The sequence below is a fragment of the Microtus oregoni genome, unplaced genomic scaffold (genome assembly GCF_018167655.1).
Source record: "Microtus oregoni isolate MIOR12 unplaced genomic scaffold, Mior012 000014F_ref0000157, whole genome shotgun sequence".
Classification (NCBI taxonomy): domain Eukaryota; kingdom Metazoa; phylum Chordata; class Mammalia; order Rodentia; family Cricetidae; genus Microtus; species Microtus oregoni.
This window is the reverse complement of record NW_024543073.1, coordinates 16,855,121-16,878,727: the sequence shown is the minus strand read 5'-3', so window position 1 is coordinate 16,878,727 and position 23,607 is coordinate 16,855,121. Positions and strand designations below refer to the sequence as shown.

General features: G+C 45.0%; 1 protein-coding gene across 1 annotated transcript; it reads right to left on the bottom strand.

The window, feature by feature from the left end:
- Window positions 1-12,180: 12,180 nt before the first annotated feature.
- Window positions 12,181-13,120, bottom strand: Tmem174 (transmembrane protein 174). The gene is made up of 2 exons (XM_041663209.1): window positions 12,492-13,120; window positions 12,181-12,320 (listed from the first exon to the last, which is right to left on the bottom strand). Exons 1-2 carry the CDS (start codon window positions 13,118-13,120, stop codon window positions 12,215-12,217), a joined length of 735 nt encoding a protein of 244 aa, XP_041519143.1. The 3' UTR covers window positions 12,181-12,214.
- Window positions 13,121-23,607: the final 10,487 nt, after the last annotated feature.

Genomic DNA, 23,607 nt, shown 5'->3' with positions numbered 1-23,607 from the left:
CAGAGCCCTGAGGGGTGTGAACAGCTGGTGTGCCTGAGCTCCACAGAGCCCTGATGGATGGCCCAGGGCAGGGCTTCACCGAAGTCACAGTGGTCATGTTTCTGTACATGCGGCCCGGAGTGTTGGGATCAGGGTGTCCTTACAGAGAAGCCAGGGTCACACCAAGCCTGTGGGTAGTGTCCCAGTTGATTCAAAGAGCCAGGTTGCCTCCCAGGTTCCCTCTACCCACACCTCCTCTCCCAGGGATGGAGTTAATTACCCCAGCAGCTCCCAGCCTGCCAGGACAGCCAGTTGCTTGGTTCCTCCCATTTCTCCTCTCTAGGAGGACCCGGACTGCTGTGGGCACCACACAGTTTTCCAGGGCATAGCAGGGGTCTGGATTGGAAAAGTGCGTGCAGCTGCGGCCCGGGACATGTCATGGGGAACTTCAGCAGTGCGTGCACATGGGGATACCAGACGAAAGCGGCTCCAAAGGCTTGGAGCATTCAGTCGACGTGGAAGTGCTGTGCACATCATGATACAGTGCTGTGTGTACGTCACACGCATGCCCGTGTCATCCGTGTATCTACTCCACAGACTGCCGCAGCGTCCACGAAAACTAGTCATTGACAGGGTCCACAGAGAGATCCCGGTCTTTCCCTACCTCTTCTACCTTTATTTAAAATATTCTTTTCTTTTATTGTATCCATTCTGGTTTGTTTTCTCGCCAACCTGACACAAGCTAGAGCTATCTGAGAAGGGGACAACTCCCCTGAGAAAAGCGCCTCCCTCAGGCTCGCCTGTGAGCAGGTCTGGGGAAGCACTTTCTTGGTGGATGATTGACAGTGGGAAGGCCCAGCTCACTGCGGGTGGTGTCACCCCTGAGTGGGTGGGACTTGGGTTGCATAATAAAACTAACAGCTGGAGAGATGGATGGCTGCGTGTCCTGCTCTCACAGAAGACCTGAGTTCAATTCCCAGTACCCACATGGGATCTGACACACCCACGTTCATTTACACACACACACTTATACATAATTGATAATACTACTAGGTATAAACTAAGAAGGAAAGCAAACTGAGCAAGCCATGAGAACAAGCCCCTAAGCAGCTTTTCTCCATGCTCCTGCCTCTGCTCTGCTTGAGTTCCTGCCTGACTTCCCCGCGGTGATGGACATGGAAGCCTAATAAACCCTTTCCTCCCCGGTGGCTTTTGGTTGTCGTGTTTATCATAGCAATGGGAAACCAAACTGGACGAAAATGCGTGTGAATTCCTGTGAACCACTGCAAACAGGTAATATATGAATGTGATTTTAAAAAGTCATTAGTTCCACTGAAGTGGAAAATGAGTCTTCCATTTTTCTATCCCAGGAATAATCATTACCAGTTCTTGCGTACAGTTTAAGGGATTTTCCATATGTAACAATATTAAGCATATACAAGAATATTTTCACACTTATTTATACGTTCATTTATTTACTTAGGTACTGGTTTTTTACTCACAAGGGTGGATGAGAAAATGTGTAGACCAGGCTGGCCACAAACCCATAATCCTGCGCCTCTGCCTCTTCAGCATCTGCTGGGGTATGCCGCTACAACCAGCAATTTCTCTACCTTTGAGGCAGGGTGTCTCTGTATAGCCCTGGCTTGCCTGGCCTAGGCCTTGCCTCTGCCTCCTTAGCGTCGGGATGCCCAGCATGCACTGCTCTCGGGTCCACGTTGGAAATGCTATTCTTTTGAACGAAGGTCTGAGAGGGCTGGCCTGGGAAAACACTCCTCTCCTGCCTCACCTATGAACACGGGCTGGGGCCCACATTCTTGTTTGAGTCTATGATTTACACCCCCGTAGGTTCTGAAACACAGAGAGGAATCCTTGTTAGAGGAAAACGTCTGAAACCCAGGGAACGGATTTCCTTACCCATTCGTCTGGTCATTTATCTTCTTAAAAGCTCAAGACAAACAAAATCCCCTGTCTGAGACCTCTGTGGCTTCCTAAGGCGAGTGAGAACCGTTCCCCAGGCGACGTCTCTGCTTTCTGGTTTGTCATCGATTCTTCCACAGCGACCCCGCGAAGCTTTATTTACTGCAGCTTTCTGTTGATTTTATAGCCAACTGCTGACTCCTTGGGACATAAAAACCTTGATGATTTACAGGTAGTAAGTGGGGAAGAAATCCATAAATCAGACTACATAATAAGAGTGTACAGGTGAATGAGTGTGCGCACACCTCTGAGAGCAAAATCGTACAGGGCAATATATTAATAAAGACCAAGTGAGAGGTTTCACTCTTGGTTTGGGGATGTTCAAAGGAGTTTTTATGGTTCCTAGGCAGAGATTTTTAGAGGAAAAAAAAAACCGTATTGACCAGGTCAAAGTGTTGAAGTTTGTCAAGATTCCCCATGCTCCCAAAACTATTCTGTGAAAGATAATTCTCAAACACCCAAATTTCTTCTCTTGTTATGTTTTTCTTTTTCTTTTCTAGGCCTCCATTTGGGGGGGGGGGTCCAATAATATGTTTAAAGTAGGGGTCAAATCTACAAACTCCATAGGAGTCCTACAGTTTGGGGCTGCTGACAAAGAGATGTGAAGTGGAAAATCCTCAAAAAATATTTTTGTTTGGGAAGTAAAATCTGTTCACCACTATGAATCATCCGCAAGCTCTCTGCCACCCAAGATAGAGTATAAAACAGCTAGAGATTTGGGTATTTAGGTATCTAGTAAAAGCATCTCATTCTGTTGGGATCTTGATGCAAATCAAGGAAAGTAGGAGAGTTAGAAAGAAGAGGGGCAATTGTGAAATGACTAGGTATTTGATGACATGAGGCAATTTTACATTTTTAAGTGTGATGATAGGTGTTGTAGTTGTTTATGAGCTTTGTTTTTTTTGAGATATACAATAAAAATTATTTTTATGGATTTTTTCAAGACAGGGTTTCTCTTTGTATTTTTGGCTGTTCTGGAACTCACTCTGTAGACTAGGCTGGCCTCAGACTCACAGAGATCTGCCTGCCTCTGCCTCCCGAGTGCTGGGATTAAAGGTTTGTACCAGCACTGCCTGGCTTAATAAAATATTTCAGAATAAATAATTTGATAGATTTTTTAAGTGTCCAGGTGACTGTGCATGGTGCTCTAAGTTGACCATCACTGAAGTAGGGTGATGGCTACACAGATCTCCTAAACTGTTATCATCACTCTTCTGTTTGTTCAAAGATATTGATCCTGTAAAAAACAAATAGACCAGACCAGGTAGTATGTACCTAAAATCCTAGCATGCTGTAGATTAAGACAGAAGGATCATAAATTTGAGGCCAGCATGGTTATGTAATGAAAACCTTTCTCAAAAAAAAAAAAAAAGAAAGAAAGAAAAGAAAAAGAATTCAGGAGACAGAAGCAGTTAAACTTCTGAGTTCGAGGTCAGCCTGATCTACAGAGTAAGTTTCAGAACAGCCTGGGCTGCACAGAGAAATCTTGTCCCAGAAAAGAAGGAGGAGGAGGAGGAGGAGGAGAAGAAGAAGAAGAAGAAGAAGAAGAAGAAGAAGAAGAAGAAGGACAGGGAGGGGAAGAAGGAAGGGAAGGGAAAGGAAAGGAAAAGAAAAGAAAGGAAAGGAAGAGCTAGCTAGAAAGATGCTTAAGATATTGGCCAAACAGGATTGTAAATAGTACAGTTTCTGTGTGGTTATTTTGGGACTCCAACAACAAACTGGCATGCCAACGTGGGCTGACTACATCCATGTAAAACCTGAGAAAGTTTGGAAAGGAATTCTAGATACAAAAGAACAGAATTAAGGACGCTGAGAGATGGATCAGAGGTTAAAAGCACTGACTGTTCTTCCTATCTCTGGGGCTAAAAAAGTGGCTTTCAGAGGCAGTGAACATGCCTCTGCCGTGTTGGACTGGAAAGAGCAAGTATGCAGGACCATGGAGTTGGTCCATACTTGCTTAGCATTAAAACAAAAAAGCACTCCTGATCAAAAAATAATTACAGATACACATGCACTAAAAACAAATCCAGATGGAAAAGACCTCTAAATGGGTCACAGTGTTGGATAAATGTGTGTAGGCTTGGGAGAGAGAAGATAAAGAATATATACAGTTATAAAAGGAAGTAAATGATTATAAAAAATAAAACAAAGTCTGTAAAGAGACAGAGCACAGACAGTCATAGATAAAAGGAGTAAAGAAAAATAAGCAACATAAAGATGTAATATACACAGAGAGTCTGGATTATGTATATTATTGTGTTTGCTTTTTTTGACTGTGAATGAGCTAAATACAGAAAGACATTTCATTGTACAGGTTGCCAAACTAAACCAACATATATGTATAAAGGTATCTTGACTTCAAAATTTGGGTCTAAAGATTTGTTGCTTTGGAAAAAAGGGTCATCTTTTGTTTCCACAGAGGATGAGGACATGTGGATTCCTTCCAGACTAAAGTGGTTTGATGGACCAAGACCCCCTGAAAGGTCACCATGAACACTCCCAAAAATTACTTTGCCCGATAAAAAGCTGGAAGCAATTTGAAAAGAACTATGCCCAAATTCCCAAATACTGTTTACAAATGATTATTTACATTTAAAGGGGGATATGATATAGAGATGGATACTTCTTGTGTTAGTATGGATCTTGGTTTATTGATACAAACTTTGTTATATGTATATTTCTGCTCTTGATTAAGGTATTGTATTTGTGTAGCTCATTTAAAAATGTAATGTATAATTAAGAAATACAGGTTAATAGACAATTGTCTATAATGGTCAAGCTTGAAGTCATGTTAGTTAGGATATATATATATATATATATATATATATATATATATATATATTTCAGTTAGATAAGTATTCTTCAACTATTTCAGAGACCTTCAGAACATTTAAAATGTTTTAAAAACTTAGGAATTTTCATGACAATGAGATACATCTGCTCCTGGCAGCACCAATCTACTTCAAGAAAATGATGGACATCGAAGAGGCATTAGGATTAAGGTTAAGGTTAGGGTGTGACTGTCCAGGCAGTAAGATGTCTTTGTCATTTCTAGGGTTTTAGAAGTTGCTTACAATGCACTTCCTGTTTACTTAGATAATATTATATCCTTCTGGAGTCTTTGACAGAGCTGAAGAATAGATAGTCATAATTAAATTTTCTTTAGTTATGATAAAAGATAAAGTAGATATGAATATTGTAATTCATGCTTGATACCTGTTTTGTTATATGTAATTTTACTTTGTTAAAGTTAAAATCTTTTTTTTTATTTAAACAGAAAAGGGAAAATGGTGTGAAAAGTCCTTCTCTCTATGTGTTGCTTTTATTGGCTAATGAATAAAGCTGCTTTTGGCCAATGGCTTAACAGAGTAAAGCCAGGCAGGAAATCCATACAGAGATAGAGCAGGCAGAGCTAGAGGAGAAGTCATGTAGTAGCCAGAGGAGAAAGACATGAGCTGCCAGATGAAACCTTGCCAGTAGGCCACGAGCCTTGTGGTAAAATATAAAATAATAGAAATGTGTTTTTAAGACATAAGAACTAGAAAGAAGCTAGAACTAATAGGCCAAGCAGTGATTTAATTAATACAAATTTCTGCGTGATTATTTTGGAAGTCTGGGCAGCTGGGAACGAACAAATAAGCAGCCTCCAATAACAGGAAAGGAGAGGGGAGATAGCTCAGTTTAGACAGTACTTACGTGCAACCATGAAGAACTAGCTAGGTTTAAGTCTCCAGCCCCAGAACCAATTTTTAAAAGTTGGCTTGGCTATATATGTGTTTAAAATCCCAGAGAGGGAAAGACAGGTGCATACCTGGGCTTCACTGGCCAGCCAGCCTAGCTGACTTAGTGAGTTCCAGGCCAGGGAGAGACTCTACTTTAAAAAAAATAGTGGATGTCAACTGAGGAACAATATCAGAGACCGGTCTCTGACTTCTATATGTATACACACATGTGCACGTACACACAAGGTGGAAATCCAAAAGTTAGATATGAAGGCGTATGCCCATAATCACATCTAATACAATGCTGAGTGAAGGGGTCACTTGAGTCCACAAGTTCAAGACCAGTTGGGGCAACCTAGCAAGACTCCATCTCAACACAAACAAACGAAACCTTGCAAACAGCTAACAGACTAAGTTATTTGTCATCTTTTGGAAAGTTCTTATATTTTCACCTCCAATTTGCTACTCAACAGGAACAGAGTATTGGCCATGTGCAGGACCAGTGAGGCCCCTGTGGATGCTGATGGTGTCATAGGCATTAAGATAGCATGCAGGTTGCGTGTGACAGTTGGGGACAATGCTGGGATCTAGACCATATCATATCTGATGAATGCTGGAACCTCTCAACTCATGGTTGACAGGTTTCCATGTCATGGCTTTGGAGAGGGGGGTCTGTCTGGGATATAGCCACCCCCATAGTATTGAGGTACAGTGAAATCTTACTCCCCTGATCTAATAGCAAAGAAGGCCAAAGGGAGTCCCACAGGACTAACGCTGAAAACAGACACCCAAGGTCAGCGCTCCACAAACAAGAGGCTTTATTTTTCTACTGCATCAAGAAGAAGAAAAGCAAGGGGAGAGCTGAAAGGGCTGTTTGTGTAGCCAAAAGCCACAGGGTGAGTTTGGAAAGTTGCCTCATATGGGCTTAGTGCAGCAAAGGGGAAGGGAGGGGAGTCCCTGGGGAGCCTACACCTGTGCTGACCCGGTGTTGGTGTTGCAAGAGGGATCTGCCCCTCCCAGGCTCAGGAGAGAAAGGGTGTGTCCCAAGGGCTCTGGGGAAGCATTTTGCCCTGGGAGTTCTGGTCTTGCTTCTCAAGCCTGCATGAGCTCATGCCTGCCCAACCAAAGGTGTCAACGCTGTCAGCTCTGCCACCAGGAGACCAGCTCATGTCTGCTCCCTGATGCTCCCAGCTGATGTTAACCTCTTTGTTGTCCTTTTGTTGTCATTGTTTTGAGACTTAGCCTAGACTGGGCTAAAACTCCCTGTGTATCCCAGGTTAGTTTTGAACTTGTGGGGACCCTCCTGCCTCAGCCCCCCACTGTTATCTCCAAGTGCTGAGTTTACAAGAGAGAACCAGCATGCCCATCTAGGGGGTTCTTAAGGAACTTGTTTCTTTCATTCACAAGCCTTTCTCCATGCCATCTTTGGGGCCCTTTGATGGAAACAGAGGGCCCCAAAGTCGGCCCAAGTCTTAAACAGTCCCTGTTCAGTGTATCTCCTGGCACTGCCATTATAGGTCAGTGCCCAACCTCCATGGTTGTAGAACAGCTTGCACCTGCCCCACAATGCCTAATAGTGACCCTGCCTTATTAGAGCTGTTCTCGGTGGTGCTCCCAGAATGTTCTTTGTCCAGATGATGATTGACAAGCTAATAAGAAAGAAGTGGTGTGGGTCCCACAGCCTCAACTGTGTTCTTTTCTAGGGTTTTGTTTTTTACATTGTTTCAATGAAGTGTTCTGGATGTTTCTATACATGTTATTGGGCTTTTAATACAAACATAAAATGAGATATATGCACATATATTTGATTTTTGGAAACTAACTATGTTGTCAACTTTGGAAAACAAGTTTACCATGTCGACTTACCAATGTACAGGAATTAATAGTTTTATTTAAAATGTTGAGTTCACTTGTTTTATTTGTACAGAGGTAACACACAATATTAAGTTGAAAAGTCTTATCTGTGTGGGTTTAATTACCACAACTAATAAAGTATTTTTAAAGCCCATTTATTTCCTGTAATTATAAGTTTTCTCAGCAACATTTTGAGTTCTCTGTAGGTGGTCTACTACATGACCCCACTGGAGGCTGAGTGTGAAGGGAGGAGCAAAGGCATCACACCCCAATAAGTCTTCTGGGCCATGGCCTAAGAGGTCACAGTTCCTCCTTAGAACACTCCCACAGAGTCCTGCAGTTCTAGCTACTGAGTCACCATGCACTTGGGATGCCTGTGGGAGCAAAGACTTCCTACATGGCCCCAACGCCATCAGAGTCCCTCGGGTGAGAGCTGTCCTCAGGCCAACCCCTACTGCTCTGCCTCATACTGTAGCCCCCATCTCGGGTGGGCTCACTAATGCTTCCCCCAGCAGCTGGTCCCATTTCACAGTCATTACAGTTCCTGTGGCTAGCCAGCAACTCGCTGGCTGGTGAATCCACTGAGGTGGAGAGAAATGCTGAGACCTCAGCTGCTGATTCGCTTCACAGGAGCCTCGGGAAGCAGCAACAGCTGCATGGTGGTCCTCTTTTTCATGAGCTAAGACGATTTTTGAGCGCTGTTCAACGAGGGTTTCAGCGAAGTGCTGACCACGAAGAGTGCATCAGGCTGCAAATGAGTTCACTCCCATGCTCATGCAAATGACCCTCGTGAAACTCAATGGACCAAACATAAAACACACACATACATGCACACTCACACACACTTATACACAGTCACACACACTCGCTCACACACACTCTCACACAGTCACACACTCACATATATATACACACACACATTTACACACACACACACATACAAACTCATACATACTCTCTCACACACACACTCACACAACACACACATACACACTCACGTATACACTCATACAGTCAAACACTGTCTCACACGCTCACAAACACACACTCACTTATACACTCATACCCTCATACAGAGTCACACACTCTCACACACACTCACAAACACACATACTCACACTCACACACACACACTCATACAAAGGAGAGGCACTTGTTGAGAAGGAAGGTTTGAATGGGACAGAAGGAAGGCAATAAGAGAGGTTAATTTTTTTTTTTTTTTAGTCAAATTGAAGAAATGGAAAATTGGCTCTGATCACCAAGTCTTTTCACCTCAAAAAAAATGTACGGTGATAAAAGTATAGGGCGCGAGGCTACACGTTAACCCTCTCTTACTCAGAGATCTCCCACTCCTTGGGCTGTTCTCACTGCATTGGCCTTCCCTGAGACAGTGCAGAACTGGGGGCTGGGCACACACTGGTGTGTCTCCTTTGGCCACATAAAGGTACTATTGGTGACTTAATTAGAATGGACTGGCTTTCTTCCAGAGAGATAAAAATGAAATAGTCCTCGCACAAAGCCTACACGCTTGGAAAGCTGAACATTAGACTCCTTCAGTGTCTGCCCGGAGCCATGCTGCCTCCCCCACAAATCATCTAAGGAGGGGACAGAAAACCAGAGGTCTGGCTCCAGTCCCCTGTCCCCAGATCAGTCTCACACGCACCCTTGATAAGATGTGGAGAGAACGTTCAAAGGCAGCCATTTCAGCAGCAACCAAAATCGGCTGAGAACACATACTGGCTGACCAGGAGTCCGAGCAAGGACCTGGTGGTCACAGGCCAGGTGTCCCTCAGTGGGTTTCAGCCTTATTCACTCCCAAATACAAAAACGGAGTGTGGTGGGGCTGTCTCACAGCAGGAAAATGAGCGAGTTCACTCCCGTGCAGACGGAAAAACTGACTACGGACGCTCCCTTTGGGGCAGCTGTAGCCGGTAAGACAGCCCACCTGCTGCCTCGTCTGCCTCCCACAGCGATTTGCAGGCTCCTCCCTCTGTGTGCTGTGCCCCCCCCCCACCTTCTCTTTCCAATAAAAATAAATGTTTCTTTAAGTTCCTGCATAGTCCTCTCTCCCTGACCTACACCGGTGGCTGGGCTGACCCTGGGAACAGCACTCCCTGGGGGCACACAAGGCCGTGGCTCTGACTTGACTTCCCCAGGATCCCGCCTGGAAATCTGAGAGTCAACAATAGATAACAGAGAAAAGAAACCACTGCCTATTCCCCCACTGGACTGGAAGTGCTCTGCCGGCCAAGCTGTGTCTGTTCCTTCTCGGTTTGGTTTCTCACAAATATCTTCTGGCTTTGTGGCCGCTGTTTCCACAAAGAGTAGATGTCAACAAATAAGCGTGGCTTGAAAAAAAAACCCAAATTCCCACCTTATCTTTCTTCTGCAATAGAGTCGTGTGTACATCAGGCTGGCCTTAGGACATGAGCTGTAGCAGGTAACAACCTTGAATGTCTTACCCTTCTGCTTCTGCCCCAGAGTGCTTGGATCACAAGCATGGACCACCACGCCCAGTATATGTAGCAATGAGGACCAAACCAGATTTCTGTGCTTGTTCCATAAGTGTTATATCAACTGAGCTACATTCCTAGCTCCCAAATTCTAATTTTCTGGTCCCCCAATTATTGCAAATCTCACATGCACCTTGAACTCTGAGGATATCAGTTCTGCAGTAGCATCATTGGGGACATAAATGACACCTCTGTTGGCATAGGGACTGGAACAGTGATGCTGAATGATTATGCTGCCTGGAGTTAAAATACCCAGCAGTCCCATTCCTGAATAGCCGACCCTCCCAGAAACACCAAGACGACTGTCTGTCTTGTCCAAGCTGGCTCCATACAAATGCTCTTTCCCGACGTTTCCTTTCTGAGGCTCATTATGACTCAACTCATGATTCTAAAAGGAGGCGAGGCTGGGAAGAAAGGGGATGAGGGAGGCAGGGCTGTGTCGTTTGTCAGTCAGCATGCCATTAATGATGCTCTATTATGTCTTTGTCTCCTAATTTCCTCCCTCAAGTCCGTGGCCCTTAGCTAAGAGACCCTTAGCTAAAAATTGGGAATTTTGCTGGTCATGTTGGTGCGTGCCTGTAGTCTCTGCACATGTGGAGGCAGAGGCAGACGGATCTCTACGAGACTGAGGCCAGCCTGATCTACATAGTTAGTTACATAGAGAATTCTAAGACAGTCTAAATAGTGAGTGTCTGGGATTTCATGAACAAGTTGGATGGAGAGTCAGCACGCTGAGTATAGAGGCTTCTAGTTTTCTATTACTTGCTAACACCAATGTGGAAATTAACTATAAAAGCTTTTATCCCACCCGGGGGTGGTGGCGCACACCTTTAATCCCAGCATTCAGGAAGTAGAGGCAGGAGGACCTCTGTGAGTTTGAGGCTAGCCTGGTCTACAAGAGCTAGTTCCAGGACAGTTTCCAAAGCAACAGAGAAAGCCTGTCTCAACCCGCCCCCTCCCCACAAAAAAGATTTTATCCCTAAGGTATAATATGAATCACAATAATAAGCCAAGATTATTTTACTATCATTGAAAAATCTAGATATTTATCATAGAAAGTAAAAATCACTTGACAAAAAAACACAGTACCAAAACCTGCTAATCCTTGCATCTTTTCTGAGGAAAACAATCTTTACCCTGAATGGCCCTTTCTCTTTGTAAACCTTGAGAAACCTCCTAAAGCTGCAGCTTTGTCCTGATTGCTGATGACTCTATTGGGATTTCAAAAGATAAAGGAGATCAGCTTTCTTTGTTCTGAGGAATATGTGAAGGCTTCTCACCTGTGGAGATCAGACTGAGCTAGTTCAAGTCAGCAGATCCTAGCCTGGGAGGTCCAGGAGCTCACTCCTGGCTGTGACACCTTGAGCTTCAACCTTGTAGAAGACAACAATAGCAGCGAGAGTCACTGTGACTTGGTGACAGCTTCTGGATTTATTCATCTTCCTGCCGCTCTCTTCCAAATGGTCTCATCAGCCATCCGATACCATGCTAACACCAGGCATTATTTTATCCCACTCTTTTTATTCATTTATTTGTTAATGGGTTTCCCTCTTTACTTCTTTTACAGACTTTTCCAAATCCAAAGGCTTCAAGGGAGACCAGACAGCAACCAGGTTGTTTGGGATAAGGAAGTCCACTTTGGAAGGCCAGGGTGCAGGGAAATCTCTATTGGGCCGGCTTTCTCTTCCTGCTTCCTTCCCGCCCCCGCTTTCATCTCTCTGAAAGATGCCCGGCCACTGGAGTTAAAACTAATGCCTGGAAAAGGACAGAGTCTGGGAGGAGAGAGAGGTGACATTTTCCTCCTGAACCTTATGTAGAGGGATCGTATTTGGTTTGGGTTTGGGTTTCATTTTCTGGCACTGAAGATCAAGCCCAAGGCACAGAACACACTACATATCATTCTAGCACTAAGTGGCGCCTCCGAAAGTGGAGACTTTCTCAGCTGAGAGAATTCAAACCGGTAGCACTTGTGAACTTACCCAGGGCAGCTTAATTTAACAGCCTTGAAACATTTCACATCCCCACCCCCACTGCTTTCCTACCTTAAATGGCAGCTGTAAGGTTGCCTGAGCTGCTTTGGCATCTAACGTCTGAAGATCACGACACACGTCTCTCCAAATCTCACAACACAATGACCTAAATGTCCATTCCCTAATGTTACAGTCTCTAGCGAGGGAGGGCATATATCTCCTCATAGGGGGGAGGAGAGAAACGTACACAGTCCTCTTCTTCCATCTGCGTCCCTTCTAGCTGGTCAGGATCAGAGCTGGGCCTGAAATAGTACAAAACACAGTGGCACTTGCAGAGATCCGTGGCCACCACTCTGGGCGGCAGGCTACACCGACATCTACAGTTCCCATCTCCTGCCTGGAGATCCAAACCTAGCCATCGATACTAACTGTGACGCTGAACGGGAGAGCAGAGATCCCAGGACCCCGCATACCTGTCATTTCCAACACCCACGAAAGGAGGGTAGCCCTCGTTCTCCACAAATGCAGCATTGTCTTGAGGGTAGATGGTATAGTACTGAGGGGGACTTGGGGTGGTGGCCGGCGCTCCGCTAGAAGGTACAAGACCGCAAGGGTTGATCATGGGCTGCAGGTAGGCGGCGGCGTTCATCCCCAGAGGCTCCTGAGAGCCGTAGGGAGGAGGGATGTACTGCACCACGGTGGCCCCGTGGAAGGTGATGGGCTGATTGATGCCCGTGAAAACGAACGACTGTCCGCCGGAAGTCGGGTCCGAGTCCAGGACCCTTTCCTCGCTCTCCATGCACAGCTGGCAGGATAGCATTTTGAACTTGCACACAGCGATCAGGATGAACGTCACGCCGACTGACAGGAGGATGGGCCCGAGGAGCTGGGTCCATTCAAAATGGGAGACACCCTGGTACTTGATCCAGCCCATGACAGTGAACGTGATCCCCACCAGTCCTAGAAAGATGCCCGAGAAGAGCAGCGTGGCCCCTGCCTTGTCGTCGTCAGACACCTGGATGTCAGCGGTGCTGGGCGTGTAAGGCGTGACAGAGAACACATTAAGCGGGAAGTCCTCTGGGCGATTGCTGCTGTGCTCCATGGCTCCACACGCAGCGACTCTCCCGACATGAGAAGACACAGAGACTGGGAGAGCAGGGGGAGCGCAGCGGGTTAGTTAGAGAAGGACCTTTGGGTTTCCGTGGTTAACAGAGTATAACAAATGCTGAACTTTGTTTAGGAGAATAAGGTCCAAGTGAAGCCTTAAGTATTGTTGTGGATTTCCAGAAAGTGGAGGCTTCTGTTTTATGAAAAATTGGCAAGCTGTCTTTCTACTTTATATTCATTCATCCAGACGCCTATGCATTAATAATAATAATAATAATAATAATAATAATAATAATAATCACTTCTCAAGCCACTGTTGTATCAGGGGCTGCTTTTCTATAGTTACACATGGCACTGCATGTGGTTCTGTTTCTGTCCTACCAAAGCCACCACCTGCTTGAAGCCTAACTGGACTTTTTTTTTTTTTTTTTGGAGACAGAGTTTCTCTGTGTAGCCTTGGCTATCCTAGAACTAGCTCTGTAGATCAGGCTGGCCTTAACCCGCAGAGTTCGGCCTGCCTCTGCCTCCTGAGTGCTGGCCTTAAAGTGGTGTGCCACCACTGCCTGGTTTTTGGCTGGGTCGGCTCGGCAGAAATAGGTCCATACATAGTATTCCCTGTCTGAGTCACAGAAGCAATCTCCTATGCCATTTATAACAGGAAACCACAAGCTGAGTCATTTATACAGAAAAAAAAAAAAGCTATTTTTCACAGTTCCATATTTCTGGGGCCAATATCAGCATGCAGGCATCTACGGAAGATCTTCTTTCTGTCGCCTCTCCCCATCTGATGAGAACACGGCAGTACATCAGCCCACGTCTCTCTTCCTCTCAGAAAGCCACTAATACCATCAGGGAGCCCCACCCTGGCTTCCTCACCTCTCCCTGGTTATGTCCCCACGGCTTGACCTCCAAATGCCATCAATACGTGAATCCAAGAGGTGAGTTACATACAAGCCTTGGGATCACACACAAGCCACAGCGATACTTTGTCCTTCGTGTCATCTCTCAGCAAGGCTTGAGATCCTTGAGAGCATAAGTCCTGGCCCCAGTTCATGGTTCTCTAGCTCTCTGCATTTGGGCAGCACTCTAGCGGTGGGAGAGGAAAGACAGCGCAGGAGCCCTTGGTGTGTGTGGCATCACTGGCAGAGGTTCTGCATGAGCATCAAATGTAGTGAGATGCTGCCTGGACACTGACTTCGGGCCTTGTGTTCTGGAAGCTGCACAGTTTCGGGTCAACAAAGGTGAGACTAACTGCTGGCTTTTTGAACCTGCCCTGTTGTGCAACCAAATCCAAGCCGATGTAAAGAAAACCACCTGATCTTCAATGACATTATCTTGTCTTTTATGACAGACTACAGAATTTCCAAAAAGACCCATGAACTTCTTCCTCCACTGAATGGTAACTTAGGTCTTGTTCTTTTTTTTTAATTCCTGGACAGACTTTGTCCAAGCAGCTGCCTCTCTTCGATGGTTAAATATTACATCAGCTTCCTTTTGTAGAAGCGAGAGAACTGCCCTTTTGTCCGAGGCCGCCTTCCTAAACTTCCTCTGACGATAAGAGACACGCAGGTCACTGTTTTCAACAGGTACTGGGGGTGGAGGCCAGGCTGCCTCAGGAGACCAGGTAAGGGCTTTACTGCTGAGCTGTGTTCCCAGCTCTTAAACCAACACACCCAAAATATTCAAGGGAGAAGGTCGCCAAGTGCCTATGATAGTTAATCTTCACCCTCAACTTAACCAGACTTAGAGTCACCAAGGAGGCCTCTGGGTGTGTCCAGAAGGATTTAAGTAAGGAGGGGAAATTCACCCAGAATGTGAGTGGCTTAGTCTCAAGAGCTTAATAAAAAGAAAGAGGGCTGGAGAGATGGCTCAGCAGTTAAGGGCAGGTGTTGCTCTTGCAGAGGACCGAAGTTTAGTTCCCTGTACCCACAGGGCAATTCATAACCATCTGTAACTTCCTTTTCAGAAAATATGATACCCTTTTCTGACCTCCCTGGGCACTAGGCGTGCACATACATCATGCAAAAAGAAACACTGATACACATAAAAATAATAATAAGTCTTTTTTTTTTTTTAAAGAACATGAACTAAGCATCAACGTCCATCTCTCTACTTCCTGACTGTGAACAGAGTGTGACTGGATGGCTCACAGTCCTCTCACCACCCATGTCCCTGCTCTGGTGACTGTACCTCAAACTGTAAGCCAAAAACAAACTTTCTTCCTTTAAGTTGCTCTGGTCAGGTGTTTTGTTATTGCAATGAGAAAATCACTAATCCAGTGCCTCCTGACCCTCATCAGGAAGCTTAGAAAAATCTAACCCAAATGCTTCTAGAAGCCCAGAGACTTGTTTCTACCCATCCAAATGCCCCTCTTTGCTAAAGGACATGGCCTGGGACCTCTTGTGTCACAGTCAATTATATGGGAAACTGTATGGTGGCCTCAGAGTTTCTCAAGAGACCTCCAAACAACTAAGGTTGGGCCATCTTGCTGTAGGAGGAAACGTCTTTCCCAGAGTCCACAGACATGGACAGATGCAGCCTTCTGACACCAACCACCTTCTCTCTTTGGTCAAAATGTCTCTGCTTGGCCAGCCCGACATGCTTCCAGGCTCTTGAGTCTTGAGTTAATAGTCGATACAGTCTCTGACACTCAGAAACACCCAGGCTCTGCAACCGTCCTTCTAAAGTATTTATGTTTGCCGCTTGTCTTCAGGTATAAAATACATCATATATTTACAGGATGCTATGGTTGTTACTCATCTCAATCCTGTGATCAAATCCCCAACAATAATGAACCAGAAGAGGCAGGGTTTTCTTTGGCTCATGGTTCGAAGATACAGTTCATCATGGGGCAAGCAGATCTCAGCTGCTACTCACATCTGGACAGAGCAGACAGCAGGGATGCAGGTCCTCAGCTGGTACTCTCTCTCACTGTGACCATGTACAGTGGACATCACCCAGTGGTTGTTATCACTTGGAGGCCATCACTCTTGCCATCACATAGAAGCTATCACACAGTGGCCATCTCACTATGGCCATCACATGCTGGTCATCCTACAGTGATGACCAAAGAGTGGCCATTACACTGTGACCACCAAAGAGTGACTGTCACATGGTTGCCATCTGGTAATTTGAATATAATTGACCCCCATAAGCTCATAGAGAGTGGCACTATTAGAAGGGGTGACTTTGTTGGAGTAGGCAATGCCTTGTTGGAGGAAGTGTGTCACTGAGGGGGTGGGAGGACTTTGAGGTCTCAGAGATGCTCAAACAATGTCCATAGTCTCAGCTTACTTCCTGTTGCCTGTGAATCAAGATGTAGGACTCTCAGATCCTTCTCCACCACCATGTCTGCCGCCTGCATGCTGCCATGTACTGCCATGGTGACAATGGCCTAAACCCGTGAACTGTGAGCCACCCCAGTTGAATGTTTTCCTTTATAAGAGTTGCTGTGGCCATGGTGTTTCTTCATAGCAATATAAACCCTAGGACAGCATCATACAGTGACCATCACACTGAGACCACCAGACAGTGGCCATAGTGACCATCACACTGTGACCATCACATGGTGGCCACCATATAGTGTACGTCATTCACTGGCTTTCACACAATGGCCATCAAACAGCTACCATCTCACTATAACCATCATATAGTGGCCATCACTCAGTGACAGCAGACGATGGCCTCATTCTGTGGTAACCATATGATGGCCATCACACAGTACTATCATGGGGTGACAATCATACAGTGACCATCACACCGTGGCAATCACAGAATGAGTATTTCAGAGTGACCACCACCAAATAGTGGCCATTGCACGCTGGCCATTACACAGACATCACACTGTGGCTTTCATGTGGTGGCCATAACAGTATGACCATCACACAGTGGCAATCACACAATTTGGAGGGTTTTTAAACCATAATTTAATGTATATATAAATATACTTATGTATATAACATGTATTCTTTTTTGAAATTTATTTTTATGTGTATGGGCACTTTGCATGCATGTATGCCTGTGCACTACTTGCATGCCTGGTGACTGAGGAAGTCAGAAGAGGGCATGGGATCCCCTGGAGCTGGAGTGACAGTTGTGACCTGCAGTTTGGGTGTTGGGAATCAAACCTGCATCTTCTGGAAAAGCAGGGATACTTTTAACCAGTGAGCCATCTCTCCAGCCCTTATAACATGTATTCTTTAGACAGCTCCATAGGAATATTTTACCAGAATAAAAAACAAAACATTGTAGTCACTAAGTGTGGGTTAGAGAGGGGAATCCTAATAGCCTGATAGTTTCCTGCTAAAATACTACACTACTGGGGGCTGGAGAGATGGCTCAGAGGTTAAGAGCACTGGCTGCCCTCCCAGGGTTCGTGAGTTAAATTCCTAGCAACTGCACGGTGACTTACAACCATCTGTAATGAGATCTGGTGCTTTCTTCTGGCATGGAGATATAAATTCATGAGAAACATTGTATACATAATAAATAAATAAATAAATCTTTTTTAAAAAACTACACTTCCCCGCTTCCCTCATGGACTGTGGAAGTCATTCCCACCCCTATGAGAGGCCATCTTCTGTAGTCATTTTGACCATCCTCACACTTGGATGACAAAATTGGCCCCTCAATGTGAATAAACACTGTCAGGCCTAAGGTCAGACCACACCTCTCTTTCTCCCCACCTTCTGTATCTCCACAGCTACCTTTTCATAATCTAACATATGGTGCCAGAGACCTGGGAATACCCAAGTGGTTCCTTTGGCAGTTAGTTTTATATCTGTACAGTCATCCAATGAGTCTATAGAATGATGTCCTAAGTCCTCAGATTCTTCAGGAGGAGATGATGCAGATGAATAAGATTCTTTCCAACCTAGGCTCACCTGTGGAGCTTTGGGAATATGATCCAGTCTCTACATAGATAGAGCACCTGGGGCAACTGGTCTACCCTCACCTTGAAGCGTACAAGGAGTACAAGGGCTTTGGCAGTGAAGCAAAGGCCTGAGTGAAAAAGATACATCGTTTGTTGTTCTCCAGGAGCTGGGTGATGCTTGTGGAAGTTCTCCAAGAAATTCCAAAAGCGAGGATTTGTTAAAGCCCATTTAATTAGCTTGCTTCATAAATTATGCCTCTAAACAGTCTGTTTTTAAATTTAATGATGTTAAGAAATACTAACTACTGTCAGTATGTGGTGACCTAGAGATTTATCCATTGACAGGAGGAGTGAAAAGTTGACTTTAGCCTTTGTTAATTCAGTCTGTTACATGTACATTACTTTTCACAGATTTAATATAACTGGCTGCTTTTTCATCTGTTGGCTGAGTGTATAGAATGAAAATGTTTTAGAGAAGTTTTAAGGGTTCTGTTAACAGGGTAAATTTTTAAAAGTTTTGTAAAATAAATCATTTACTTTTGACAAGGCAGCCCTGTCTCTGGGAGTATAATTTTTAAATTGGAAGTTGAACAGCATTTCTTTTGGGGGAATACAACTTAGAATTAAATTGTCTCTTCACATGGCCTGACAATATGAAGCATGTTTACTGTAACAATTCGGTGTCAACAAAAATACGTGTTGTCATGTTTTCAAACACTAGACGTAGTCACTGAAGGTAACAGTCCCAATATACAAAGGCCATCATACTTGGAAACAGGGACTATCACTTAGACACTTGCTGTTCAGATTCATTCCGTGGATGCTGATTTTAACTGACTTCTTTACAAAGCTTCCAGGAGCTTGTTCTTTATGCTAATTACAGCTACCTTATCCTTCTACAGAACTCTGGTCATGGTCCAGCCTATTGTACAGCTCATCTCGAACTCATAGAGATCTGCTTGCCTTTGCCTCCCAAGTGATGGGATTAAAACCATGTCCTGCTGTAACTTTGTCTTTTAATGGTTCCTGCAAAGTTGCAGTTATTACCTCTTGGCTTACTTTCTAGATCTTTGCTGTTAAGTTTTATCATAGACCCTCGTCTGAGTCTCTTAACTGCCTTCTGCCAACCTTAAAGCACTGAGAGAGATCAACACCCCCAAAACCCTAAAAGCAATTAAAAAGACCTCTATAAGAAGTCTATTGGTCCAAGGGCCATCTACCTCATCTCTCTTCTTGATATTCTGGACGTTGTTCCTGGGACTCAGAACTGAAACAGCTGTGCCTGAGCCTTCTTCACATCAACTAACCTCTCTGCCTCACCAGCTCAGATCAGCTCCACCTGCAGGACCAGTTTCACTCCTGACTGCTGTAGCATTCACAACTAAAAAGGCTAAGGATGGGATCTGTGCCCTCCTCTGAGAATGATGCTGCTTCCATGGTAACAAATCCTAACTGGTTTGAAATCGGGCCTAAAGACACAGGAACAAGACAAAAATTCATTCTGGTTCCCTCCCACTCTGATTCCTCCCCTTGACGACTGCTTCCTCTCTGTTATCCTCACACCTGGGTTTTTACCCTTTTTACTTTCTAAACTTCACTCTATACCCAAACAGAATCTTCCACCAGAGTGATCCCAAAGCCTTCCGCAGCTTGTTCCTGATACATTGGTGCACAGACCATTTAGACACTGTCAAGAGACTAGCTAAAAGGGACCTTCCTCTTTCGCACCCCAGGCAGGATACAGTTCCTTACATTTGGTCTCCTCTTCCCTTCGTTGATGTTCTTGGCTCTCTGCTACTTCTGCTGGCTTATTTTGGTGCAAGAGTCCTGGCAATGGACCAGTCACTGGCATCCTGAATCAACATTATGCTTACTTCCTCTCACCCACCCACTCTGTCTCTCCCACCTCTGCCCTTCCCCCTCCCTCAGCCTTCCCAGGACATCTCTCCGTTTTACTCTGTAACCGAATCATCCACTTATACCCTCTAATAATTATTTCTCAAGTGTCTTCAAGAATATCAGACAGTGACTGCCTGATCCAGCGCAGCAGATCAAGTTAGGACTCTACCCCTGCTACAAGACCAGAGGACCCAGAACTATTCCCTCCAGCAAAGACCCTCCTCAGCAGGAAACAGGCAGAAAACCCTGCCTTGCATACACACACATATATATACACACACATATATAAAATCCTGTCAGAGTTAGGAATGATAGTTTCCTACTAAAAGACTACACTTCCCAGCTTCCCTTGCGTAACACAGAACCCCATTCTGCCCCTGTAAGGGGCCCCATCCCATCTTCTTCTGTAGGCCTTTTAGCTGGCCACACACATGTGTGACAAAAGTGCTCTCTCGCTGTAAATAAACCTAAGGTCAGACCAAGTCTTCTGTTTCTCTACAGCTGCCTTTTAATAATCTAATGATGCCCATCAGTGGTGGACTGGGCCAATTATAGTGATAATGGGGTATTAGGATTCTTTAATAGAATATATATATATACTATATTAATAAATTTACTCTTATAAGTTATAAGAGTTATTAATAAATTTACTCTTAGATTGACTTAAGCAGTCAAACACTAAGTGGCCCCACAACAGCAATCTGTAAATGGGAGAGCCAAAGAAGCCATTACAAGGATCTGCGATTGACAAACAAGTCAGGTCTGTATAAACAAACTCGGCATAATCTCCCAAGATGCATTGTTGCCTAAAGGGAGCAGAAGCTAGTGAGCCTCCTGTGCCGTGCCAGGAGAGAGAGGCATCCTGGACACTGAGTGTGTGTGCATAAATTCTGGCAGACAGGATACACACTGGGAACCCGGAAGATGTTCCATTTGTACAGTGTCTTAGAGCAGTCTGCCCGGCTTTGCAAACACCAGGAAAAACATTTCCATTTCATCCCATTGCTCAGTGACTAAGCAACCCCTATGCCAGGGAATGGAAGGTGATTCTTCTTCACTATGAGAAGAATGTGAAGGTCACATTGCAGACAGACCTGTTGGACGGGAGATTATAGTGGCTGCCCTCTTCACAAAATACCTTCCACTGAGGACTTCTTACTGGGACATCTGTTCACAAGAACACCCGAGAACTCACGAAGACTCAGATCGGCCGTGCCTATACTCATTTGTACACTGATTGGTTCCTAACCTCCTCCTGGCTCAAGTTCCCACTGCGTCCCTAGGAGACATCAGCCCGCTCATCAGCAGTGCCACATTCTGGAACTTTCTGCATTTCCTGTCTATTTTCACTGCTTTTCAGACTGACACATCAGACTTCCTGTGTGTAAGCACCTTTCCTGGCTAAAAGGTGCAAAGTGAGAGGATGGGTCAGTGAGATAGAGGAGGAATGGCATTAAAATAAAAAAGGACTTTCAGAAGCTATCAGAGATGTGTGTGTGTGTGTGTGTGTGTGTGTGTGTGTGTGTGTGTGTGAGCGTGTGTGTATGAGGTATGTGTATAAGTATTTCTCTGTGTGTGTGATTGAATGCTTTTATAAAAAGTTTAGTCATGCCGGGCGGTGGTGGCGCACGCCTTTAATCCCAGCACTCGGGAGGCAGAGGCAGGAGGATCTCTGTGAGTTCGAGGCCAGCCTGGTCTACAAGAGCTAGTTCCAACACAGGAACCAAAAGCTACGGAGAAACCCTGTCTCGAAAAATAAAAATAAAAAAAAAAGTTTAGTCATGTGGTTGGCACACACCTTTAATCTCAGAACTCAGGAGGCAGAGGCAGTTGGAAATCTATGGGTTTGAGACCAGCCTGGGCTACACAATGTATTAGTGTGTTGCCAGCTAACCCAGGTCACACAGCGGGACAACAACACAACAAGAAAGAGTTTAGTAATGCGACAAGTTTGTGTTTCAAAAATTTAGATGCTCAGGACCTCATTTGTGGGTTTTTCCTCAATAATGTGGGTCATATTCACTCTGGTTTGACTACCGTGAAAAACTACCAAGCTCTCTGATTTTTTTTAATTGAAAATAATTTTATTCTATACAGTGTATTCTGATCACACACACACCCATTTCCTCCTAGATCCTCCCTAACTCCCCATCCAGCCAATTCAACGACTTTCTTTTCTCTCTATTTAGAAAACAAACAGGACAAAAAAAAAAAAGTCAGAATAAAACAAAACAGAGAAAAAAATGGGGAAAATAAAAAAGGAAAGACACGAGGAACACAGTCACAAAAAGACACACACACATTCCATAACAATACAAAATTGAAAACTATAATAAATATGCAAAAAACAAGGAAGGAAAAAATGCCCAGACAAAAACATTATGAGGCTTAACAGCTCCAAAAATATCATTGAATTCTTTTTGTGTTGGCCATCTACTGTTGGGCATGGGGCCTGCCCTTAAGTGTGATTGATGTAACCAACAGAACTCCATTAGAGAAACCGATTTGTCCTATGTGAGCAGCTATCAGTTGGAAAACACTTCTGGGTCAGGGATAGGGGCTCACGTCCACATCCCATCTCAGTGGTGGAACCCCATCTGACTTGGACCTGTGCAGACTCTATGTGTGCTGCCATGGTCTCTGTGGGCTCGTGTGCATGTGAGGCCTGCTGTTGACCGGAGGCACTGTTTCTTTGGTGTCTTCCAACCACCACTGACTCTTACAATCCTGTCTCCTCTTCTGCATAGTTTCCTAAACCCTAAAAAAAATAATTTTTAAGTGTCAAATATTTAAATCACTTACAGCACAGCAAAGTAAAATAAAATCACGAGCTTCGAGGATATGGAAAACCAGAAATGTCCAAGACTGCAAAGAACCTTTCCCCAACATAAATCGGCTTCCTTTCTCTGAAGCACATGGTGTGGAGAGGAAGACAGAGAAGCAGCACAGGCAGACACTGCTCTGTATGGTGGGAGCGCATCCACGGCCACTGCTCTGTGTGGTGGGAGCCCATCCACGGCCACTGCTCTGTGTGGTGGGAGCCCATCCACGGCCACTGCTCTGTGTGGTGGGAGACCATCCACGACCACTGCTCTGTGTGGTGGGAGCCCATCCATGGCCATCATCCCTCACACTGGGAAACAACAAAGTCAAATGGGTGTAGATGGTCTGACTAGGTCCTCAAACAAATTCACCTGTGGACTCAGCTTTGCCCTCAGACTGGAAAGATGCACAGGGTCTGAGTTCAGAGCTCAGAAACCCAGGAACTAGACATGTTGATCTCCCATCCAAGCCAAGCATCATGACATGCCTGTTCCATGGGGCTAGAGCAGAAGCAGGCAAATGTCAGGGAGAGGGGTGAGCAGAGTCAAAAAAGCCTGCATGCTCAGCTCTGTGCTTTCAGGGGTCCAAGAATGAGGTCTTCACAGGACTCTAGGCAAAGATGAGGCAACTCGCACTACTCACCAGCATCTTCGCAAGGACTTTCAACAAAAGGGGCAGTGCACTAAAAGGTGCTTTGGAACCCTGCACTGGCTCCTGGACCCCACACAGAGCCCCCACTTCTCTGAATGCCTGGGGTAAGTCACTGGCGGGGGGGGGGGGACTTGAGGGGTGTCGCAATAGCAGGAGTTATGAAGTGACCTGTTTTATTTCTTTAATATGTCTGACTGTGGCAGCAAATGGTTAGTGTTAGTCTCATGATGAAAAGA